The sequence below is a fragment of the Trachemys scripta genome, chromosome 4 (genome assembly GCF_013100865.1).
Source record: "Trachemys scripta elegans isolate TJP31775 chromosome 4, CAS_Tse_1.0, whole genome shotgun sequence".
Classification (NCBI taxonomy): domain Eukaryota; kingdom Metazoa; phylum Chordata; order Testudines; family Emydidae; genus Trachemys; species Trachemys scripta.
Window position 1 is genome coordinate 91,008,237 of NC_048301.1, and position 26,028 is coordinate 91,034,264.

The 26,028-nt window shown below is 44.2% G+C and overlaps 1 protein-coding gene and 1 long non-coding RNA gene across 8 annotated transcripts in view; one reads left to right on the top strand and one right to left on the bottom strand.

Annotated features, from left to right (window-relative positions):
- The window catches only part of WT1 (WT1 transcription factor), a 47,328-nt gene extending 30,944 nt beyond the window's left edge, over window positions 1-16,384 (bottom strand). The window contains exons 1-3 of one of the 3 annotated variants that reach the window (XM_034769916.1): window positions 15,537-16,384; window positions 9,333-9,455; window positions 8,650-8,752 (exon numbers count right to left, since the gene is read on the bottom strand). In XM_034769916.1, the coding sequence (XP_034625807.1) occupies window positions 8,650-8,752; window positions 9,333-9,455; window positions 15,537-15,927 (617 nt within the window). In that variant the 5' untranslated portion in view covers window positions 15,928-16,384. The remainder of the gene's footprint in view (window positions 1-8,649; window positions 8,753-9,332; window positions 9,456-15,536) is intronic. The other 2 variants (XM_034769915.1, XM_034769917.1) reach the window with 2 other exon arrangements.
- Window positions 16,385-16,442: 58 nt separating this feature from the next.
- Window positions 16,443-26,028, top strand: part of LOC117877120 — a 42,945-nt gene continuing 33,359 nt past the window's right edge. For 2 of the 5 annotated variants that reach the window (XR_004645614.1, XR_004645618.1), the window contains exon 1: window positions 18,410-18,469. This is a non-coding gene — a long non-coding RNA (uncharacterized LOC117877120). Of the gene's footprint in view, window positions 16,538-18,409; window positions 18,470-26,028 lie in introns of those variants that run through there. The other 3 variants (XR_004645617.1, XR_004645615.1, XR_004645616.1) reach the window with 3 other exon arrangements.

Consider the following 26,028-nt stretch of genomic DNA (forward strand, 5'->3'; position numbering starts at 1 on the left):
TCTGCTCTCATAAAAACTCCCACAGACTTCCATGGACTTTGGATAAAGCCCCTTACACTGGTCATTCCCATGACGTTAGCCCGGACCCCCATTTACGCAGGTGTAAGAGAGCAGAATTTGGCCCAGAGAAGTGGCTTGAGCAAAGACAGACCCACTAGTCTATGTATTAGCCGAGAAAGAGAAGGAGGAGACAATAGTAACACGGTGCCATCCGAGAGGCCACCCACTAGGGTGACCAGACAGCAAGTGTGAAAAATCGGGACGGGAGTGGGGAGGTAATAGGAGCCTATATAGGAAAAAGACCCAAAAATCGGGACTGTCCCTATAAAATCAGGGCATCTGGTCACCCTACCACCCACTGACAATCAAAGTACTATGGGGGACAGTGGCTGGAGATGCGGGGACTGGAGGGGAGCGATTTGTGAAGGTTAGAGTATTAAGCTCCAAACAGAAGTCGCAGCCCGACCCTGCTCCCGCTGAAACGGGCAGCAAAGTAACTGCTGTTTACTTCCATGGGGGCCCGGTGGAAGCGCTCACCTGGTCTGCGGAGAACATAGGGACAGGCAAGAGCATACCACCCAGCCAGGAAACCCAAGAGTGACTAAACCAGCAGCGGAGAGCATAGCCCTTCAAAGTCCCCCCGGACCCCGGCACTGGGACCTCCACTCCAGGACCCCTCTCTCTGCCTTTGGCTGGAGCCCGGGATAACACGGTCCCGGCCGGGCCTTCTCTAGTTTCTGATACTTGATTCCTTCTCACGAGAACATCAGGGCTGCAGGTGGGGTGGTTTAAGCTACAAACCCACGGGAAGGGAAAAAGGCCTCGGATTTCACCCGCTTACCCTGGAGAGCCCAGCTGGCCGAGTGCCCCTCTCTGCGCTCTGGCTGAAGGCACCTCAGCAGTTATTTCGGAGTCTTATGCCTCCATAGCTAGAACTGTGTTTCCATTTCTACCGCAGCAGCGACTTCTGCCCGGTTCTCCCGACTCCACAGGTCCGCGGAAAGCCCCCTGCCCACCCTCAAGAACAATCAACGTCCATGTCGGCTGAAAGCCCGTTCCCAGGGTCTAGCCCTGTAATGGGGGGGTTAATACGCATGCAAAAGAGAAGCCATTTATACAGATGGCTCCCGATCTAAAAACAGACCTATGTTTAAGTCACCAGTATTTAATCACACCGGAAAAATAAGCGTTTAGACCCTAAAAACTTTGGAGACCACCATTGCCACTCAGGGTTGCTTACTGACTTCAGCCATTCATAAAGATAACCCGCGGAGAGTGGTAAGAGTCGGTTTTGTTTATCTGTTTAAATTCAGGCTTGTAGGAGTTCTGGCTAGGGAAATCCCCCATAGGCTTTACCAGATACATACTGTACTCGTGAAACAGCTCCTGTTAAATACAATGATAAAAATAAGACGCCTGTGGCATGAGGCAATACTGTACTTGAACACACATATTTGAGCTGGAAGATTTTAAAGAGTGACTAGGTATCTAGGTGGGTGGGTGTGGCGGATTGTATTGAAATTTCTCCTTGTTTTATTCCGAGCATCCTCGATTGCTCTCAAGTAAACGTGGCTCAATTGCCTTGACAAGCAAACACAATTTTGCTTCAGGGGTGTGGGGGGGTAGGGGCGGGGTGTTCATCATCCCCATCTAAGATCAGACAGGACTGTAGACCTAGCGAATGATTCATAGGTGGTGGACATCAGGTGCCCAGTCCTGCTCCCATTGCAGTCAACGGAATTCTCTCAGTTACTTCAATGGGATAATAGCAATGATGCAGCCGCCCCTATAGCTACCGATCACATCACATCCTGGCTGGAAGATTTTGTGAATCTCCGCTCCAGTGGAAACACCCTCCCGTTCCATGCTGCAGATAGAACACAGAGGTGAAAGATGCTGCTGCTGGGGAGAGACTCCAAATGCCAAAACACAGCGAGCTGGAATGTAAGTAGTACTGCGAACTCCGGGCTCCACCGTTGATCACCCCAGGCTGGAAGCAAGGGGAGGCAGAAAATGGCATGCTTGACCAAGTTTGCCAAGTGCACCACCGGGTTTCTACAAAAAGAGTTTAGTATGGTGTATCTAATAGAGGAAGTATAACACAGTATCCATACATCCATTTACATCTACAATGGATTATTACTGCCAGTGCTACAGGAGGTCTCAGAGTCAATAGGTATGTTCAAATCTTAGCTTTAAATACGATTTGAATGATGAGAAGGAAAACTGGAGTCTCTGGGGATTTGCCTGCATTGATTCCCATTTGAATCACGAGTTCCCTCAAATGACCACAAATAAGACACTAAAAATAACTTATTTTCATTACAGAGATGTTTTTAAAATGAAATAGGAGGGGGGAAAACTTTTCTACAACGAGGATTAATGTAAGTTGGAGTGAAATAAAAGGAAGTCAACCCTGAGCAAAAGAGGAACTTTAAAGGAAACCAGTAGTAGATCATATAGAGTTTGTTTTGGCCTGCACGGCAGTATTACAGAGTTCTTGACCTCTGCACAGAAAGAGCTATAATCTGAACTGAAACTCCTCCACTCTTAAAGTCTTTGCAAGTGTGACTCACAGTAAATTTTCAACATTAAACATGTTTACTACATTAAACAGCATGAGGTAGAAAAGTTCACTTCACCATTTTAATGGAATCGCAAATGCTGGCCTTTCAATGCACACTTGCAATCTGCATAGCTTTGCCATCAATAACTAACCATTAACAACAGACACAATATCTCTTGGCAGATGCGGTGCTTGTGTTATAAGAGAGAACAAGTAGTTGCCAAAACTGGAGATTTCAGAGATACTGTTGCTTCCATTATAAGAATTATGGGCTCTTGAATATTTATTTCAAGTTATCGCCTTTCTTACTGTCTCTTTTACCAGGGCAAAACAATGGAAAGGTCTTCAGTCTTAGACTTGCTTGCATATTTTCTCCTTACTTCCTTTCTTTATTATGGACAAATTGGTTGCTACTGGCTAGCTAGACTTGGAAATCTTATTCCAAGCAGTATTGGTGAATTACTGCAGTGTATGTAGAACTCTGGAGTTTTGTAAATGTATTGTTAACCTGTTAAAGGAATAGTTATGAATTTTATATCAAATTTGTTATAGGATTCAGACACTGATCAGAACAATAAGAAGCCTGAGTGACTGCTGGTGGCTGTGAAATGATGGTTGATGCCTCTGTGCTTTCAGAGGTCAAAAATAGTTTAAAGCCCCGCTTTCTTTTTACAAACAAAATTTACAATTGTTCTGTGGAACTCATTGCCACAAGGCTACCTTTGTATGGTTCTGAAAGGATTTGACATTTGTATGATAGTGAGAACAGTAAAGAGTTACATTAGACAAGATACAAAAATAGCTAGAAGGAATATAAACCCCTTTTCTGAAAGCATAAAGCCACCTCTAAACTGATGGAGACCAGGAGGAAGCCTTTCCTTATGGGCAATTTATTGCATAAACGTCCTCTACAAGGTTTCTTACACCTTCCTAGGAAGCATTTAGGACTGGCTACTGTCTGAGACAGGATTCTGAACTAGATGCACCCAGTATAGCAGACAACTCCTATGTCTCTAGTGCCACCAATTGGCTGTTGTGCTCGATTCCCCCTCCTTCCTCCACTTTTAAACAAACAAAACAAAATACTAATATGTATGTGCACACAATGAAATGAGTGTTAAGCAACCTGTAAGTGGACTGAGGAAAAGAAGAGGATTAATAGGGTTGGCCTGCTAACAAAGGTGGAGCATTACTGTACTGCTCACCTTTGGGAATACTCTGTGGGCCATCTGCTAAGGAAAAACAATGCATTGTCTACACTGCAAAATTACATGTTTTGTTAATGAATGTCAATACCTCTATGAAACAGCTACACAAATACTGCCTGGCACCAGCTGGCTGGGATTAACCCTAGTCCAGCATAGGGCTACCCAAGACCAGATGTTAAACACAGCAGTCCTGGTCTAAATTAAAGTACCACATGGTGCTTAACACTGTGTTAATACTTGTTCTAACACAATGTAATTTTAGACAGTCTGAGTGTTTATGAAATCTCCATAGAGTGACTTTGTAGGAAATTCTCTCCTTTATCTCAGGATTTTGGTACCTTTTTGCCACTTTAGCTCGCCTGTTGTGTATAACAAAGCTTTTCCTCCACGAACTACAGCTGCGTATGAAGATGCACATGAACATCTGAAAACATCCAGAGCTAGATCAATTTAGGCATTTTCCCCAAAATGAGTGTACCTAAACTTAGGCACCTAAATCCATACTGTCAAACCTAAATTCCTGGCCTGATTTTCTGAGGGGAAGAAGTTGAAGTCTATGGAAGCTGGTGGAGCTTTAGACTCCTCCAATGGGACTCAGTGGTCAAATTTAGAGGTGATGTGGGTAAGGAAGGGACCATATTACTGACAGCAGGCTAAGTCAGTGTAAGCAGTCCAAGTTGGTGTAACATACAAATGGAGAAGACCAGAAGAAGGCGTAAATTACACCAATGTGGATGCCCTTAGATTTTGTCAGTCTTGTTTTAATTATGCATGGGGTGGAGTGAGAAGAAAGAAGAAAAGGGATAGGCTCTCTGAACAGGAATGAAGACAATGGCTATCAAACTGTGGTCTATGGGCCACCAAGAGTCCGAGAAGCCCTTCCTGGAGATGTGAAGAATTGAATATTTTGCAGAGTAGATCCTGGTGGCCCATGAGGGGATCTCTCAAAGAGCGATCCACAGAATGCCAAGTTGGAGAACTCCTGGGCCAAGAGTTAGTTTAATATCTTCCTTGCATCTGTACTAATCACTATCTGTGTTCTCCCTAGCCACTCCTCTACCATCTTCCGTGGAAGAACTAAGGAACGAACATGAAAAATATTCTTGTTTCTCAGGTATCTGAAGAAGTGAGGTTTTTACCCACGAAAGCTTATGCCCAAATAAATCTGTTAGTCTTTAAGGTGCCACCAGACTCCTTGTTGTTTTACTCAGGTACGTTCTTCATAAATTCCAGTCCATATTTCCTACCCTCTGTACTGCCTAGGGGCCAACTGGCTCGCTCTGCCTCCCAACAGGGCACCAGTATTTCTGCTTCTGGAACTCGGAGAAAATGAGATTATATGGATCTGACACACTCGCTGGGATGAACCTGATGATCCAAGAGGATACTTACAGCCACATCAGCAAGTGAACTTTGGGTTTATTCTGATCACCGCTGTATTGTAATTTTTCAGACAAGGGGCGTTCTGGAACGTGCATTAAAGCCAAAATTGTAGCTCAACTTTCTATCTAGGCTTCAAACAAACAACTTGTTTCCATGTATCGTTTACAATTGGTGTCTAAAGTGGTGAGAGAATAGTCTCTACATATGCCTATTTACTGCAGATAGCTGCTAAGGACAAGAACTATATCCAGATGGATTAAGTCAAACTGTGGTTTCATTAGGAGGTTTTATCGGTGATTCCAAGGGCTGAAGATACCGAAAGAAGAAGAGTAGCATAGCATCCCATCCTCTATTTTAAGAGAGAGTCCCTATTATAATGAAATGCTAGAGAGCCGACACTTTAAAGATCTGTCCGTATGCCCATTACAAAGTGTTGAGAAACTGGAGTACTAACGTTTTTGTTCTGGCGTGTGTAAACGTTTTGGTAGAGCTCTACATACATATGCTGCCAGCTCCAAAAGGGTTTAAGGGATTAATCTTTATCCCACTGCCGTCAGTGTTACAACTTTAATTGGCTTCAATGGGAGACGGATCAAGCCGCAAATCAGGGAGAAATTGACTGCATGCTACAATGCCGAGCGGTAATAGGATGAATTAAGGATTGAGTTTCAGCTACCCATGAAAGAAAGTCTAATTCCAAAACTCACAGCAAGAGATTTTAAGTTACTGGCGATGTAGTGTTTGTGCCCTATTTATTCATTAAGGAAAATGTCACCGAAGCTTATGAAAAATGCCTATTATACAGATATCGTTGGGAAGATGGAAGGTAGAGATCTCCGGTTGGAGTTTTAGAACAAGCAACAGTTCTTTACTTTCCTACTGGAATGCATATCTCAAAGTGCTGGACTTGCTTCATTAAGCATAATTAAGTGCACTTGTAAAACTGAGTGCATCCGCCGTGGAATGAGTAGTATCAATAGATTGTGCTTGCTCACATCCCATCGCGAGAAATAATGCTGAAGCTATACTACTCGGTAGCCAAGGGAGAGCGGGGCTTAAACAGAAGCTTTGTATCTGCTGTTCCCAGAGTGAAGGTTTCTTACTCAATGAAGTAGCTCTATGAGTTAGCGTTTGTGTTAAAATCTAGAATAATTTAGAGTGAGTCTCCAAAGAACAGACCTGCCAGGGTTACAATGGCTGGGGAGACAGCCACAGCAAAGGTACCGGTCGTTTCTAAAGAACTGGTCTAGCTATTGGGATTCTGGCGAGATAAAGTTTTATGGAGTTCTCCCGATTCAGCGACCAGAGTCTTGCCCTGTGGTCCATCAACAAAATTAAGTTTCCGTTAAAGTCCGGCCATTTGTGCATTTAATGTTATAGATATTAGTTCAAAATGGAACAGAGAGCGAGAGGATTTCACTGAGCTGTCTGAAATCCAAGTGCAAAATGCAAAGGGATCTTATAAGGCACTGAAATATGAATAAACTGCTAAGAAAGAAAACACTATCTGTGCCTTGAGCTGCACGCGAATTATGCAGAGCCACACATTTTTTTCCTTTTGAGGCCGCTCTACAAATCATATTTATAGATTTTCCTGAGAGATTAACAATCTTTGTCAGTTTCAGTGAAGGCATTCTCCCCGCCAATTATTCTACAACTAATCTATGTGGATAGGCTTCTTTCCTTCCTTCATTACCTCATTCCCTCCTTCCCTTGACGTCAACTCACGTTAATTGGAGAAGTGGCTTGTGGAAGTGACAGAATTTTGTTGTCCCATGTCCAGTGTTGATTAATCAAAGACGATATAACCAGCCTATGAGAAGAGTCAGTTGCAACTTCCTTTGAAAAGGCATATTGTTTTGTGTGCTCAAGTTACTTAGCAACTCAGAGATATGGGACTGGCTCCAAGTTCACAAAAAGTTTAAGAATAAATTTTGGGTAACTTCTTTTCTCACTCCTAAACACATTGTAAAATTGAAGGAGACACAACTGGCCCCCATGCCAAACCAAGGAAATGGGAAATAGCTATTGAAAAGGGTCCATTATAGATGTACGCCATTTAACACAAACAGAAAAGGAGATCCATATTTTGGTGGCAAGCAAAGCGGGTATTAATTTTCTGATTCTGCTTTTTAAGTGTATATTTAACCCATTCTTACATCACATTGGGAGTCACAAAAAGGGCGGTTTAATTTGCTATACAAAGCCACATCGTGGGAGGGGGGGAATTAAAATGAACTGGTTTTTGAATTACAGATATTTATTTTCGTATGCACTGTCCAGACCTGCTAGTCTCCCCTCACACCCATACACATACCCCTTTTAAGAATAGGCCGGACACACGGCACCGAGGGACTGCTCCAGAGCCCACTGAAATGAAGACGTTGAAAGCCTCCAGTTAATTTGCATGGGTTTGGGTCATAGTTTGGAGCGTCCCACCTGCAGTAGATAGTGGGCAGGCGGACTACTCCATGGGTCAAAGAGACTAGCGATTGCGGGACCGGGACCTGTAATGGTCAACTCACGTGAATGGGGGAAATGGAATTGACAGTGGTGTATTAAAAAGAAACTAACCGCAGGAAATGCAGCTTTAGGGAAGAAGCTGCAACATTAATTTGACATGTCTTAGTTCTTACCAGCTTCGCACAGCTGGTAAGAATCTATCATTGAAGCACATTTATATAAATCTTTTTTGCAGCCGCCTTATAATGTGTGTGTCAGAAAATTCCAGGACACACTCCCCCCTTCCCTCCCCCCAGTTTTCAAGCATTCATATTATGTCCTGTCACTCTGGTCCCTCATAATCACGTCAATCTGATCAATCCTTTCTCCGGGCCTAATCCTATTCCCACTTAGAGTTTTGCCATTGAATTATCTCACTGGGAACAGAATCTGGACCTCAGTTAAAACTGCCATCGAGTCACTGGTGGGTAGAGTATCAGGCCCTTCATTTAAAAAGAAGAAAGCCTTTGCGTGGCTTCTATGGTACATACACCGGACTAGTAAATTCATTGTCAGGATGCACCTTGAGATTGCTAAACCGTTGCTTTCTGAACGTGTCTCTTTGTAAGGCAATATAGTCCACAAAATAGAGTAGTATACATCAGGAAGAAGAGCCAGGCTCAAAACACCATGAGGATTTCATTATTGTTCCCGCTCTAGTGAGAAGCAATCCAAGTAAAGCAGGTAGCTGGGGCAGGCATGTTATGTACATCATAGAACCTTCATAACAGAGGAAAATGTGTGCGCCAGACAACAGGAAATACCTTGTTAAAAATCCAAAAATTAGTGACCAGGACAAAAACAGAAAAAATGCATAAAAGCAAGAGGCAAGACAAAAAAGAAAAGACACTCTATTTCCCCTACACAAGGAGTTGTCTGCCAAGGAGAAAAACCACCACACACACCAGCCAAAAAACTTGTCAGTGCAACAAGCAAGGTTAAATGCAATCAAAGAGGAAGCGAACAGTAAAGGCTTCCGCTTGGAGGTACCTGTTATATGGGGTCCTCAGGAGCAGGGCCTGGCTGCCCGTGCAGCTGTCTGTGGGGGTGTGACAGCCGTACACTGGTGGAGGTACCGAGTACTGTTGATCTCCTGTAGACAAACCACAAAGAGTTAACAACCGCCAGGCTCAGCCCTTTTAGTAGAAATCTGGATGGGAAAGGGGGAGAGCTACTTTGAAAGTTACGAAAAGTTCCAATACAAGATACGTTGGCTGCAGGATTAAGCAGCTATAGTCAGAATTCAAACACACGGGTGTTGGGCCTGCATAAAGCAAGTTTACTTGTGTGCACCGGCCAGATTTTGCTCTCCTTTGCCACCTGCGTAAATCCGGAGTAACTTCACTACGAGTCACTCTGGATTTACAGTGAGATCCCCGCCATGTAACATCTTTAGCACCACTAACCAAGTGGCATTGGAGTTCATTACATTTCAAGTATCTCCCATTGATGTGGAGCCCGCAGGCTCAGATAACCCGTGTAATTAAATCGGTAGGCTGTGCAGAAGCCAAGAGTAAAATAATATATTAATAATGGGACCCCTGGCCTCGGGTACAGAGAGCCTGGGTAACACTTGTAATTGCTGGGGCCATCCCATAGCGAGGCTATTTTTGCGCGGGAGGTGTTGGATGTTTCTCCCTCCTGTTCGGCTACATAAAGGTCTCTGACGTTACCTAGCGAGGTCTGTTGACTGATGGGGTCCTCATGTTTGAAAGAGTGGTTTGTAAACTGCGCTGCGTGGTGAGAGGGAGTGTGGCCGTAACTTGGAGTCCCATCAAACGCCACTGTGCTGTAACCTTCCAAAAGAACAACAGAAGAATCGGGAGTTAGTTGCCTAGCCTTGAACTTTCTCATGAAGCAGCTTCCTGCGAAGTGTCTCCAAGCAGGCGTCGAAAACTGAAGCCTACGCTCTTCCAAGGGCTTGAGCTCCCAATGGCTCCCTTCTGCCAAGATAGCCATCAAAGTGAACTCCGATAACCCGAAGAGCGGGTTACCAAAATAGTTCGCTCTATATTTATGGCTGTGGGTCCAGTTAAAGCCTCCCCCTTGGTGCTATTTGTGTCTCTTCTCGGATTGCTGATCTACTCTGGTACAGCCCCCTCCGTATTTAACATCGGAAATGGTGGATTTTTGCCCCATAACTCATTCTCCCCATTGCAACCAGACAAGTGCCATTTGAAAGCAACCTAGAAGAGCGAGGCACTGAGGCCAGGACAACACATTATCTGACCGGGAGAGTTCAGTTTAAAAAAAAAAAAATCAAAGCCTTTGCTGAGAAGGTCAGCTCTGGAGAGGTACTGAAAGGGGGGGACGGGCCAAAGAGGGTGCAGTGCCCGGGGGGAAGAGGAGGGATGCCCACTGGCATAGTGCAGCTCCGGGTCAGGAGCAAAGCCAGTCAGTGCGCTATGGAGAATGGAAAATCGGAAGTCTCGTTCCTGTTTAAAGAGGACAGATCGGTTTCAGTAATAAAAAGGATGTTTTCATTAATTGTTGCTCATATTAAAGAGGAAGATTCCCATCTGCTGTGTGTTCTCATCTGCCATTTCTAGTTTTAAAGTTACCCTTTAATCTTTTTTTAAGAACAGCTTTCCGAAGAGTCTGCAATAAAAAGGTGGAATGTTAAATGAAAAATAAACTCCTACTTTAAAGCGAAAATTGCTGGCCAAAATAATAAACACCTTATATTTTTCACCGAGTAAATTCAGATGGAAAGGGATCACCTCTGCTGACCCGAGGCCGACACCCAATCGTAAATCAGGCGTTTGGACACCAACTTTCATTAATTACTTGGAACCAGCTAAACAACTTCAGCTAAAAAAGTAATTACAAAGTAATATTATCTTTGAGGCTTCTCAGCTCATCAGCATTTACCCCAAGACCCAAAGATGTCAGCGCAGCTCTTTTGAGAGCAAATACAAACCTTAAATCTTCCCTGGAGCTCAGCTTCTTTATAAAGATCACATTTTCTTCTAACCCTTATTTGCCTAGCTCGGGCCTCCTTCGGGGAACAGTTTTGACCAAACACACAGTTGGACATTGGCTTTTACGAATCTCTTTATCCCTATTCTTACATGTATATTCCACTAGCCCCCTGCCCCCCCCCCCCCCCCCCCCCCACTCCGGATTGGAACCCCGTTGTGCTAGGCGCTGTACAGATACATCAGAAAACAATCCCTGCCCCGACAGTGTTGTGGTCACTTGTTATGTCAGAGTTTCCAATGAGGTTATATTGCCTTTATTTAAAAGGGCTCGGGAAGACAGATCAGTAGGAGGCAGAAGGTGGAGATTACAGAAAACACTGTGGCGCTGGAGTAGCACTAGTCCCATGCCTCCATTTTATAATAAATCACCAGACTATGGAATTCCGTCAGAGACGAAAGGAGGAAGCTACAAAATAGCAAAGATCTGGATTATTCTGCCCTCGAAGTAGTTCTGAACCAGCCCTTTGTCCCGGGCTTCGATTAAACACCGAGCCGCATTTCTCCAGACCAACCTAGTCTTTGTATCCCACCCCCATGGCTCTGCGGGTCCTCTCTCTTCCAGAGGATGATGGGCCCCTTTGGCAGCGATGACAGCACGGGTACCCCATCCACTTCCATGTTACGGCTGTTTCTCGCTCTCTTATCTCCTTCATAGACTGAAGGATTTTTTTTTTCTTTCCCCCTCCTTGTTTCTTTTTAGCGTTCTAAAACACTAACACTTTCTTAGTTCCTTTTGGCCTGATGCAGACATTTGGTGACCTTCGAAACTCTGTTCTGAGCAGAATGATGTTTTGGCCACATTTTCCGGTGTTGCCTGACCCAAAGCTTCAGGAATGTGATAAGAGAGCTGAGTTCTGAACAAGCCTCCTGATAGCAAGGTCTCTTTAATTAGGACCTTATCAGAAGCAGGGCTGATTAAAATGTGCTGAAAATAATTGAAAGTTGTGCATCTGTTGCAGCATGCGATCTTCTGAAGGAATCCAATTGTTGGAGGACTCCAGCTGGATGAAAGGACAGGGGAGCCAGAAGAGAAAATGGGCAGAGGTTTCAAAGCCTTATTTTCCCCCCCAACACTTGGCAAAAAAATGATTGCTGAGCCAAGGTAGCGTCTTTCCCACGGTCTGAAAAACGTCTGAAAAAGCAAAGTGCAACCTTGACTGGTTCAAAGCAAGAACATTTTATTCAGCCCTAAAATACTGTTTGCGATCTTACCAAATTCCTTTTGGCTCAAAGGAAGCGTTGTGTGCTGCAAAATATTTTTGCTTAGCAGAGAAGATGCTCTTACCCGTTACTATTTTGGGAATGTCACTGTACTGGGCGCTATAACGGGATGTGTATCAAAATATGGCACTGACATGTGTGTCTTGAAACCAAATATTTACTGCCTGGGCGCCCCACCGGGGAAATCTCGCCAGCGGTTTAGAGATCAGAGTCGATCTTCAGAAAGCCTTAATTTAGCGAAAGCTGGTAGGTAGCCATTTGAACACGGAGAAAGAACAGGTAGGAGACATACAGAGGATTAGTAGATAATGGAAGTAGGTACCACCCATTTTCCCCCACCCCACCCCCTAAGACCCAGGTTAACATGGCCATTCTGGAAGCTTTTTCAGTATTTGGTCAGGCTGAGTCTTGTCTTCTCCATGCAGAACAAAAGCAAATGAGCGGGCGTGCGATGCGTTTGTAAAGATCAAAAAATGCAAACAACCGATTGTGTGAAGCGCCATCGAAATGCTGGAGGTATCGCACACCTGCGTGTGTCAAAGTGATGGTTTTAGCTGACTCAGTGTGATAGGATCTGAGTCACCTCTAGTTTTGGACAACTTTGCTGTCTCTTTATTGAAAGACAATTTGCTCCCAGAGCGAAATATATTTCCCCCTAGAGATAAGCTACCAGGTTTGCCTGCAGTAATACCCAGGTCCAGCCAAAGGACTAGTAAGTACTGTTCTTTAAATGAGAAAGATTGGTTTAACTCTCCCAAATAATTTCTTACGCTAGTTTTAATCAAAATGGCGAGGAAAATAAGTTTACTGTGGCTAATATTCTCTAAGACTCGATTAGAGGGAATCGCTCTGACCAATTGCATTCGTTTCTCCACCCACACAAATGCGCTAAATTTTAAATATTAAAATAAATTTATCTTAATGTCGTTCGAACCAAAATTTCCTTCCCATCTGACACTGTTCTCCCCACGATGATCTACAAGTATTTTTTAGTATACAGATAGAAAATCTAACCGAGAATTACTGAATGTATAGTTTCAGAGCTCAGAAAAATATAAAGGTAGCCTTTATATGCATCCGAAGAAGTGGGCTGTAGTCCACGAAAGCTTATGCTCTAATAAATTTGTTAGTCTCTAAGGTGCCACAAGTACTCCTGTTCTTTTTTTTATAAAGGTAGCCGTATCTGGTGTTGAATTATTAAAACGGAATTACTCTTATTTTGAGCAAAATGTAGAATGCAGCTTATTTCTGATGGTCACTGCAAACAGATATTTAAAACAGTTACTATATATACTGCCCTTGTCTGTGTCTTAGAAGTGGTGGTCTTCTCCTAATCTTCGCTGTTGTTTTTGTTTAATTTTTGCTGGAAGACTCCAGAAATACTGCACATATAAATTTTAAACGTTTAAGCAAATATAGAAGAACTTCTTTGGAGACATTAGGTTATTCGAAAAAAGGCTAAACAGTAGAAATCCAACATCAGCCCAGGTGCACAAACTGCAAAAAAAAAAAACCCCACACACACCTCCCGCACAAACACAGAGCAGATATTTGAAAAGGCGAATGCTCTTTAATTTGCAATCATGGAAGGCGTAAGTTTCCCATAGCGTTATTTTACCTAACATGTCAGAGAGTACAGGATACCCTGATATTCCCAACTACTTCATTGCCCAGTAACCTGTTCATTAAAATAATAAAAATAAAATATCAGTTTAAGACATCCTCCGCGCTCGGACACGCCCAAGTGTCAAATAAATCTGAAACATCTCCCCCTCCATACATAATTCCAATAGTGATCGCTTTTCAATAACAAGGCGTTTGAATTACTTTTGGAACCAAATAAATGAACGCTGCTCAGAGATACTTTACGTTTACTACGGCCCTAGAATCAACGAGCTTTGCATTTTCGTTTCAATGACTGCATTGCTGAAGTAATTGCTACAGTAACTAAATATTAAATAATTAAGCTCAAATACTTTATTTTTCCTATATATTCTTAGCTCTTTCTCCCCAATGCCTATTCTACAACCCACGACGCAATTCAAATAAAATAAATAATAATAAAAGCCCAGTTTCTTTATCGAAATGGTGGGTTATCAATATGTATTACAATGAGGCACTTTAGAAGATAAGCAATTCAGCTATGTGAATATTACACTTATTCCACAGAAGAAACCCTGCTCTTGAGGTTGACAAGTGTGTATGTGCGTGCGCCCGAATTGTAACCGATCTGGTGCAAGGCAGTAAGAACACCTTTGTGTAGAAAAGATTTGTTGCCCTCCTCTTAAAAAGAATAGTACATACCTTTGAGAAAAGATAATACAACCTGCCTAAAGGTCTCTTCCCATCAGATTAAAAAAAAAAAAAAAAAAAAAAAACGACAACCCCCGATCAGGCCTCATTTAATTTATCTTAAAATCTCATATTCAATCAAGGGATGTTCTCAATAGATCTATAATTATATTTTTCCAGTTTTAGGTTTAAGATAATTAAACCTTATATCTTAATGCATTTAAGATAATTAATTAGTAGTTGATTACATGAGGTATTTCTATACAGCAAACCCTTAACCAAGAAGCCATTGCAAGCTTTCAGATGCCCCAGGAAAGTGTTGCACATCGAATAAAAATGACGCACTTATTTCTTTCAAACGGGGTGAAAACTGAACCTTAACCGCAGTGCTTCATTATATGTTGCTTGGTATTTTCCCCCTTCCCCGGTCACATCTGCAGATGTTTAAATTACAGCAAATGGAAGGAAATTTGTTAGATTATAACTACGTGTCCACACTTAGGGATTGCTGGATTTGTGCTAATAGATTTTCCTGGTAATTTAATGGCTACTGAAAATACCGGTAGTAGTTTCTCTGTTATTCCCTTCCTAGGAGATTACATTTTAACACCACATTGAGATTATCTAAATGTCATCCCATTGTTTGGTTAGTTCGGATTTTGTTTTTAAAATATCTTCCAACGGGAGATGCCACAATTACCCGTTTAGTGGAGAGGGAAAAGTGGGCGTGTTATTTCACAGCTTTTAAACGTTAATTTAACAACTAGAGGGCTTCAGATTAAAATATATTCTAACGGAAGTGATTTATTTACGATGATCCATTAACAGTTTAAGATAATTCCCCACTTTATACCAGATATGTTGGAAGTTAATTCTCTAGATCACCTTGAGAGTAACCTCATCAATATCTGACTGTCTTGAAGCCAGCCCCACTTTGAAACAAAACTCTGCAAGGAGAAAGTTTCCTGGTCTCGCCAAACAACAAGAGTGAACCACCCACCTTCACTACAGAAGCTGAGTCAGAACTCAGTTTAAGAGCGAATAGAATAGCAATGCCAATTCGTATATTATTTTAAAGAAAGCCTGAGTTAGTGGCCAGCCCAGTTTAACACCGGTGTGCAATGGAAGTCCCTGTAGAGCCATGACTGCCAGAACTGGGTCTATAGATGTTGGTCCAGTTTAAGAAGGGGTTGTCTACTGAGTTGCACGCGGAAGAGGACACGCTAGGAAGGGGCTCGGGTATTATATTACCCAGCTGCTGCCTGGCGGGGAACAGCCAAGGCACAGCTCTGTTTACAAGCCTGTCGGGATTGTAGCATTAAGAGGGAGAGCCCCATAAACCATTCCCCGAGCCCAGCGGCGCTGGGCGCGAGCTGGCCTTACCCTGGTTGCGGATGGCTTGCTGGCTCTCCAAGCAGTTGGGCAGATAGGGGCCGTTGGGGAACATCCGAGCCTGGCTGGAGGGCGCCTGGGTGGGCGGCGGGGCTCCGAAGGGGCCGTAGCGGCAGGCGCCGGCGGTGCCGGTGAATTGGCCGGAGAAGTGCACGGTGAAGGCGCTCAGGCACTGCTCCTCGTGGGGGTCCGAGGCGTTCCAGCTGGGTTCCTGCTTGATGAAGGAGTGCGGGGCCAGCGAGCCGTAGGACGCCCCCGGGGGGAAGTCCAGGACCGGCGCCCACTGCGCGGCGCTGCTCACCGGCATGGCGCAGTTGCTGTTGCCCGGCAGGGAGGACACGGAGGGGAGCAGGGCGTTGAGATCTCGCACGTCGGAGCCCATCTGGTCGCAAACTTTCCTCCTGCCAGAGAGCCAGTCCCCCCCCGGGCCGCACTTATTCCAGGGGACCTGCCCCCTGCCTGCCAAGCCAGAGCCCGGCTCCGGCTGCAGGCACCAGGCTGCCGAGCTCAGCCCCTTGGGGGAAGCTTGCTCCGGAACACAAGTCCCCGGGTCCAGCCCTGCGGGAGCCGGCAGCAGCGCCAGGGCAAGGTTGTTCTCCAGGTTCACCCCTTACTCCGACAGCACCGGGAGAGCGGCCCGCGGCGGGCTGGGGAGAGTAGAGGGGCGCGCGAGCCGCCTAGAACTCCGTACCTCGGATGCTGCCTGTTCGCCCTCAAGTTCCCAAAGCTCAAATAGCGGGGCTTGCACGGGAGGAGGAGTCAGGGGCTCTGATGCTCCATTCACACAACCTCAGCCTGCTCTGCTGTGCCAAGCCAGATCCAAAGCACTGGAGGGAGGGGGCTGGCTGGGTGCTGGGAGACTCTCTCTCTCCCCCTACACGTTACTCCCACCTCTTGGTGCAAACGCCACTAACCCTAAAAGCCCTCGGGTTTGCCTTTGCCTTGAGCGAGGGTCCGCAGCAGGCAAGTTATTAGATGGCTCCAGGTGGTCAGTAAGTACACGCTAAACGATTTCAGATACGAGCTGCTTGCATGTGGAACAGTTATTGGCACAATTGGGATAGGGGAGGGGGATCTATTACAGGCAATCCGGGGAAGGGGGGAGGGGGGAGGATGAACTTTTCCTTGCCAGAAGCATGAATGAAAGACACAGTTTTAAAGAGGCAGAAAATGTGTCTTTTCATTGCAAATCTCTCGTTACTAAAGGTCACAAGAGGAATTAAATACTCCTTTTGCGGGCACCTGCGGGCAAGTGGAAGCTGTAAGGACGGGCAGGAGGAATTCACTCCAGTAAATGTGATGAAGAACTAAGAGTAATAAGATCATTCATTACCTGGCAGGGTAACGCCTAATTGGCCTGATCTTTTGTGGCCGTTTTGCGGGGCAGGGGTCGGAATTAATTGTCCGGATATTGGGGAGACATCAAGAACTTCCCTCCTGGGGCAGCAAGTGTGACAGGGCTTCTTAGGGTACCAGAGTACTGAGATCTTTGTACGAATCTCTCCCAAGGCTCAAACTGGAGAGGACCAGAGCTATGGAAGAGAATCACAAGGAAGGCAAAGGGCAGAGTAACACAGCAAGGGACTTTAGTTGGCTGGCCAGTGATACTTTAGTGTGCTGAGATATATGGGATTCAGTCTCTTTAAAAAGATGTCCCCAATTCTACTCAGCGAACTGGTATTTAAATGAAACATACAATCCCATTGAAAGGACTTAGCCAGCAGCAGAGCCGTACACAATAAATAACGGGGACTGATGGAATCTTTGTTTCCAAAGGATTCGCCTGGCACTCCCCCCCCCCCCCCCCCCCAGAGAAGCCCGGCCTCAGCAGCTCTTCTTTCACCCGGGGTTAGCACAGGGGGTAGGACCGTGTTTTCCCGGGAGACCTGCAGCCTCTGCAAAGCAGGGCCTGGGGACAGCTTCTATTCGCGATCCCATTCAGCGCACCTGCCCTTTCCTTTGGCAATGTTACCCGCTGACATTGTCCCACGGCTCGCAGAGAGGTGAGCCACGTTAGCGCACGCTCTGGGCTAGCGCAAAAGGCCCGGCTGGGCGTCCGGCGCAGGTTAGCACCTGCACTGTCCAGGTGTCCCCAGCCGCCTGCTCTCCTATCCCACGCTCTAGCTCCCGGTTAGATGTTCATCCTGGCAATGAAACGCGCTGAATGGAATCCAAACAAACTGCAGGGCGATGAGCAATTAAAGCCTCATCCACAGTCCACTCCAATCAATGGGGACGGGGAGCATCACCATTGACTTCAAGAGGCTTTGGATCAGGTCCTTACAGAGGAGGGGGGTCATTAGAAAGCCTTGGCTGGAAACACCCACTGACTCTGGTTCGTGTGAAATTTCCTTCCAACCCTCTCCCTCTAGAGATCGAGCTCCCGCCACAAGCGACACTTTCTCCCACGGGATTGGATTTTGCCTGCAGACAACAGACACTTAAGGCAGGGAAAGAGACCGATACAAACCCATCTTCAGCCCTCACAGCAGTTTGTCTTGTTGGTGTTCTCTGCCCTACTCAGCCAATAAAGTGGTGGTAGTTTGTTCGGTTTTTTAAAACCATAACACTCTTTCCAAACACGAAATAGGGGCTCCTGTTCGGTTACCTCCTTTTTTCTAAGTTACTAATAAATCATCTGCTTCTGAAAGACGCTCCCAACGCCTCATATAAACAGGGTTCTGATAGTTCCTCAATGCTATATTTTGATATTACACGCATATTAGATATCTTTACATTTTGATATTTCATGCATATTCCACGAGAAGCGAAACATTCCAAATCACTCGGTCTGTGTACTTTGTATTTTTTCCCACCAGGCATAATTCAACCTGCATAACATTAATATTCTACATGTCCCGTAGAGAATTTTAACAAAATGCAGCAGTCACTCTCGAACCCCACCCTGCAACCTTCTGCTTTGGGTAGGTAAAGATAAAAGATCTCCTTTCAATCTCAACGAACTGCAATTAGCATCTATCTGTACAACCGAACTGGTCATAGTCTACATAGCAATTTTCACTGTAATCCTTTCCGCCCCACAGCATCAGAAGTTATCACACAGCATTATCAACTCCGATTTTATGTTTTAAAATAATAAAAGAATCAATACAAATAACCGTATTTAAGTATCAGGGTCTGAATTTGTTTTCTCCCTTAAAAATTAACACAACTAAATGTTTTGTAGTTAAGTGATTAAACTACATGATTTTGAAAAATAACGTTTAAGCAAATATCTTTTAAATCACGGGTTGAATATGTAAATTGGTCTTACTACTCTAAAAGGAAACAGATATTAACCCAAAGGCAATCAGCGAAATGTTCCTGTTGCAATAATCAAAGATCTCCCAGGTTTGAGGATTTATTGTTAAGTGAGGATTAAACTAAAGAGAAAACTGTTTGGTATAGCTTCCAGAAAATTGCTTGTGAAATTAGAACCCATTCTTTCAAGAGAATGGAGGTGATTCAACCTTCGATTACACTGATTGGTTTGTTTTTATTTCTGTTTCCTCTCCTACTTCCTAATGTGGTACAATTTAAACTATCGCGTAGCGTTTTTGAGCCATTGAAAGGTATATATTCTGCTAGCTACAATTGTTATGGAATTTGTTTATTTCAATAGTTTATATTATAAGTGCTTTATAATCTAATTAACCTCCAGTACTGAACACTACAAAACATACGTGGAAATGAACATCTTTGAACTGTTTATACCAAGTATTTTAGGGATCTCTTAGCACAAAGGCAAAGTCTTCCTAAAAGTGGACTATCTTATTCTTTAGTAAACAGTTTGCTTTGTTTAAGTAACAAGAATTCTTACTGAACAGAAAAGGTAATTTCCTCATTAGGGAGGATTGCATTATTCATACTGTCAGGAAGATTTAAGAAAGCACTTCCAAAACTTTCCCTCTCTCAGATGAACACAAAGTGGACAGAATCTAACAAACAACAAACTTTAAACCAAAACAAGGAGCAAATAAATTCCAGCAGGTTCTGTGTTTATACCCAATACACCCGCTCCAGCTGAGAATAAGGACTGACAGGGTGAGGGAAGGGAAACAAGTCATTTTATACCCCCAAAAAAACAAGTTTAATTTGTTAAAACTGTGCCTTATTACAGATAAATGTGGAGTTGGGTGAGATAGGTGTTGAAATGTTCCTTGCTCGTGTGTGATCGTTGCTGTAACTGGCACAGGTTACATACAGTCTTTACGAGAGTTTCACCTGACCCTAGCTGGAATGCTAAGTATACATAGACTATACGTTAGGAGGACACATACATTCCTGAATCGATCAATCCATCGCTTTTAAACAGTTTTTTTTTTTTAAGAGCCAGATTCAGGGGCATGTACTTCCCAACAGCGATGCCCAGCGACTGCCACCCGAGAAGATCCCACAGGGCAAAGCCAAAAAGAAATATCAAATTGGAGACGTCTATATTTGTCTATACTACTGGGTTGAGCAAAGAAATCAATAAAAGATTGGGTGGAAGTCTATTTGCCAGCCAACTAGTCCTCCCTTGCCAATTATCAAGGGAAAAAGTCAGAAGGGAGATCACAGAGAGCCCTTGGTAATTGGCCATCCCCACCTTTTGCAGTCATTTCCTCACATTCAACAGGGCACCAGGTTAAAAATACCCCTGCAATAGATGCAGTTTATTGTTGGAGTTGTTTTCAAATAAGAACTAAATGTCAAGGTCAGGAGCGTGTCCGATAACGCAGGAAGGGTTTAGTACATGCATCCAAATCCACTGAGCTCAGAGCCCTCTTCTTCCAGAGTTAAAGCGATTCCAGTGCGTATGTATGTGTGTTGAAGGAAACGAGTCCTTCCCAAGTTCATTTTCAGATCTAAGGAGCAAACCCAGGGACCTTCCCTATTTCAAAAAGAACCTTTAAATATAGCTATATATTGGACGGAGGCCCGATTCTAATCTCAGACCAGTGTAAATCAGGAGCAACTTCACTTAAATTAGAGTTACCCAACATTTAACAGTTCAGAATCTGATCCCTTGGCCTCAAAACAAAAGATAGGAACATAGGAATTGCCAGTCCGGATCAGATCTGCGGCCATCCAGTGTCCTGTCTCTCTGACAGTGGTCATGAACAGATGTCTCAGAGGAAGGTGTGAGAGACCCAATAGACAGATGTGGGATAATCTAAGTGCCCCACTCCCACTTTAGGTCTCATCCAGCCCTCCCAGATTTAGAAATAGGTTTAACCCCTGAAGCAGGTTTAATATCTCTTCCAACTTTTTAATAATTAATTGCGAAATAATATCCAGAAGCATTTATTATTCCAGCACTCTGGTGCAGAAATTCCCTCTAGATCCCTGGCAAAATGGGCTTTGGGAACCAACTATACACACTGCTGTACTGTCTATCCTTTCTGCGTTTTTCCCCTCTTATTTTTCTCCCTTCCATCCCACCAATTAATGGGCTGATAATTCTTATTACGCTTTACTAAGCACCATAAATGATCCGCACATGGCTTGGGGGGTGGGGAAGAATGACTTAAACAGAGATAAATTCCCAACAATCCCGATCTTTGTTCACGCTGTTCCGTGCAAACAGAGGGATCTGTCTCCTTTCACTCAGGGAGCTGATCAGGGTTTGATTATTTAAGTGCCAAGAGCAGCAGAAACAAAGCTGTGAACCATCTCCAGGAGTCCAGGGTGCAGGGAGCAAAGAGGCTGAGAGAGGCAGAGAATTAATCACAGGCCCGATCCTGCATTCCTCCTGAGCCTCAGAGTCGCGCTGAAGTCACGTTTATTTATTTGGAGTTTAAAATGCGCCGCAGCGGAGGTTTCAACGAAACAGTAACACTTGTTATTTACAAATAAACCGGTTACAAGGTTGGGATGCACTAGGAATGCAGGATCGGGCCCTCAGCCTCAAGGGAGAGGATCCGACAGTTATCGGGCGAAGAGGAGGATTCAGATAAATGTGGAGTGGGAAGACAGATTTCAAATGTGAGCTTCTTCTCTGTAACATGTTCCTTCCTTGCAAACAAATAATCGGATTCGCTCTCGGCTGCGCATTAGGAAAGTCAGAGCTCCCAGCCCCCGGGAGCAGATATTTATTTTCCTCCTACTGCGTGGATCAATTTCACTGAAACCGCGGGGAAACAGAGTCGCTTCCCTACCCTTACCCTTCCCTGTCAGCCTCTAGTCTCAGCTGCATAGAACTATTAGGTCTAAAGGGAGCAGCAGGACGCATACAACTCCTGCCAGCCGGTCCCTCCTTGTAGGGTTCCTTATTCCATCCCCATCCGAGCACAGGTTCCGCAAGTGCGGAACCCCGGGCCCAGAGCGCAGCATTCCTTTCAATGGAGAGCGCGTCTTACAACGAATGGCGCGCTCTGGCCCAATAGCGGCTGGATCCAGCTCTTGTTCTATCCACACGGGCAGTGCATTCCCCGTGTGCTCCCCTTTGGGTCCACGGGCGGCCGATTGATTTCACAACGCGGACACCAGCCCTGCCCTGGCATGAGGGGTAGAGATCAGTGTTGGAAACAGTTCTAATCGCCACAGAAGGTGCAGACCTAGGACACAGCCTGAAGCCTAACTGGAGGGTGTGTTAGTGTCGTTAGCTGGGGATCAGCAGAGCAGGATTTTCAGTCCCGTGCAGAGGAGAGAACAGCTTCCTCAGCTGGAGATTCCGGCGAGGCGAAATCAGAGGCCGTTGCCATCCTGGGGTGGTGGACGAGAGCTCCCTGACCATCCAACTGAAAGGAAGCTTTAGGTTCACGCTCGGACCAGCGGTTACTCAGGGAAGCTGGAGAGAGCGCGAGAGGGGAGAGTGACTTTGCGAGGGCAGGAAACAACTGTGTAAAGGAATGTTTGATAAAACGAATCTCCAGTACATATGATATGTATATATTATTGTGAGATCAAACGGAGTGTGCTCTGAGGGAAAGGGATTCCCTCTCCCCCCAAACTCCTTCTTTAAACTTTGGCATGCTGTCATCAACATAGAAGGAAAGTATGGCTGGATTCTGTTAGCTCATCGGCACCAGGGAATTAGAAGCACTTTCAGCCGGTCTCTACCCTGCTTCCTCTGTAACCTTACAAGCAATGTACAACTGTAAAAACAGACAAGGAACCAGCTATCTGTCAAGATGCGTGTACTCCTTAGTGAAGGAACTTAACCAAGTAATAAATAGTGCCAGTGACCTCCCTTTGGCCTCAAAGCAGGACCAAAGTATGCGTTATTAGATCCCAGAGCAGGCAGGCAATTGGACTGCAAAGCCTTTGGAATCCCAAGATGCTGGCCAATGAAAAATGAAACTGAACCAATAACGCTTAATTAATACATGTGCCGCGCTCCAGGGGCAGTGCCGGCGCAGAGCTCTCATCTGTAAGTGGTGCATGTCTAGGGGTACAATGATAATCACCTTGCAGTCCCGGCGGGAGGAAAGGGAGCAACACTACTCAAATATACATGCTGGACACTTCGGAGGTGTGTGATGGAGATTTTCAGCAGCGTACAGGGGATTTCCTTAAATCTTCTCTGCACGTTGCTTTGAAAATCTCAAACCGGTACACATCTTGCGCTTGGCTCCTGCAAGGGCGGGTGCGGGGCTTTACGGATTAACTAGTGTTTAAAATGTGTGACCCAAGCACACAACTCTTTTCACACACGCACACACACACACACACACACACACACACACTTTATCATCCTGAACAGTGTAAGGGAACCACACATCATCCCTAGTTTGTAGGATCTAAAGTCCCTGCGCTTGGGGGTGCCCCAGAGTGTCAGTTCTCTGGCTATTTATGAGCAGGGCAGTCCACTGGAAGGAATTCCTTTCATCATGACAGACCCGTCTGCATCGGCCAGATCCCAATGCTACAGGCTGTTCCGTACCTTCCTTTCGATCGCAGAAATCCATTGACTATTATTGCATTTGAATTTCCCTCCGGTTCGGGGAGGCTGGATTCTTCTGCATTCTTGTTTTCTGTGCTGCTTGGTCTTGCTTGGGAGTCGAGGAAAGGCTAGGAGCTGACCGAGCCCCTATGAACTGCTAGGAGACCAGGCTGGAGTTTATGGGAGGTTGCGTTCACCAGTATCAGCAACTGACAACAAGTTTGCTGCAGCTCTGTTTCTTCCCTCACTTGCTCCAATGTCAATGCTGTACAGCACTACAGTAAATATGCCACAGCAAAGTGTTCCACTGTTCTGCGGACGCCAAAATAAGACAGATTTGGGGAGTTTACTCTATTATTTTACCGTAAATCTTTGAAATTCTGGAACTAATTATATAGAGGATATGTCTCAATTTGTTCTGCATTAATGCCACATTGGGAATGGAGTCAGGGCCACAGCCAGAGCACATACTCGAGCACATGAAATTGATGAACTGAGACTTGCTGCTAGTCCCGAACACACCATCTGGAATTCCAGTCTGAGGTTACAATTAGAACTTCTGACCCCAAATTCAACTTTGTGGAGAAGGGAAAAAAAGTTACTTACTCTGCACCTGTAGGAAACAGTGTTCAAGTCTCCCTCTTTTTTTCAAAAGTCTCTCTCAGTGTTTGATAATACTTCTAGTTCATACAAATGCCTTTCACCCAGCCTGGGTTTATTTCATTGTCTTACATTTTCCCCTCCTAATTTTCTTGATTACTGGCTTTAATTATATCATCACTGAAAGAATTAACCAATAAATAGGGTTGATAAGTGTTCTTTCACTTTGTTGAGGCATCTGACAAAGGCTACAATAATGATCTAGCTCTATGCTTGAATTCTTGGTAGGAAAAACAACAACTAGTGTCTGCGCCTTTTAATAGTGTCATAAATAACTGGGCAGCTATCATTCCACTTTCTGTAGTAACTCTTCTCCTGTTATTTAGTCTCACCTTGCACCCCTCCTGGATGGAAATGGACTAAAATGAAGTACTAGGTAGTACAGGGGTTCTGTTAAAATTTATTACCAGACTGCTAAGACAAAACTGAATGTAAATCATCAAGCTGTATAAGGTCATAAAATATCCCTGTGCAGCTAGCCTTAGCCAAGATTCTGGTGAATAAAAGTTCATATAGAACTAGATATCAGTAACATCTTTCAGATCTGGTATATATGACATTTTAAAAGTCTCAGATGTACAGGGAGATATACTTAGAGTAGCTAAAACAATTATATCGAAAATTTATTGGTATTTGGCACTTTAGTATATGCTTTTTGTTTTTACTTTAGGTAATGTGGTGCAGTTTGATATCATCCTTTTCTCTCTGACATTTTAAATTAGTAAATAATTTATTATATGGAGAAAGGATCTAAAAGTCACTGAATGAATCAGAAATGACTACTTTTAAATATGCTAACTGGGAGCCAAGGAATTAATCTGATCTATAGCTTGGTAGACTACAGCTTAAAGCAGATCCATCCTTAAATATAATATTGTAGATGAAAAAGTAGCAAGTCACCCCTGTCCCCTATAAAATTTATGAGAACTCTGAGCCATCTGGCATTTTGTCTGTGAATCCAGATACACATCTGGAATGCAATGGAAGGATTTACACATTCAAAAGAGGTGGGAAAGGTCCAGCTAAAATAAGCACATTATGCCAAGTCACTAAAACAGAGCTCAGAATACTTATGACAACTTTGATGAGTAAGTGAAGCCTGTTTGTGACTGGTACTGACACACAAGATAACCCAAGGTCTCACTAACCTTAGCAAAATAACAGGGCAGTATTGCCCTAAGGGTGAATTGTTCTATAACAATTTCTCCAATGGATTAGGCACAAGCATGTTTCCCTACCATGTATGGCTTCATGTTTCATTTTTATTTCTCAACAAACATTTAACAATGCAAGGGAAGTCCTAATTTCAGTTTATTCTACCCCTTTGTAGTAACATAGGGCAAAGATACAGGATAGACCAGATTCTCAACTGGTATAAATCAGTATAACTCCACTGGAGTTCTGCCAATTTATTCCCGTTGAGAATCTGGTCCACTTCTCTAAAAATCTTGTTCTGAACCCCTGGGTACAGAGGAAGTGATGTCAAGTGAGTGGCTGCATCCTTAGGCCTCAGCAGTGCACTTCAGTACCTACCTAACTTAAGCACATGCTTAAAGTTAGGCATATGCTTAATACCTTTACTGGGACCTTGATTCCATTTTAGGGGGAAATTCAGAGTCTCCTCTTTGTCCCACTGCATAATAATGACACCAGAACCCAAGAATATGAAGGCTCTAGCAGTGTGTTCAGTGGTTAGAGCAGGGACTATGAATAGGACCCAGAGTTTTAGTTCCATGCGCCTCTATTTACTCACATATACAATGGAAATAGTGATATACTTACCTATTCCACAAGGATGTTGGGATAAAGAGTGCTATATACATGCATACTGTTGTATTTTGTGCAACATCAGTGGGTCAGTGCTCTCCCAAAACTCTTTTCTATGGCATTTCTTGTCAGGCATTTCTGTGTCTGACAAGCAGGAATATGAATACATTTTGAAATATGTAAAATATA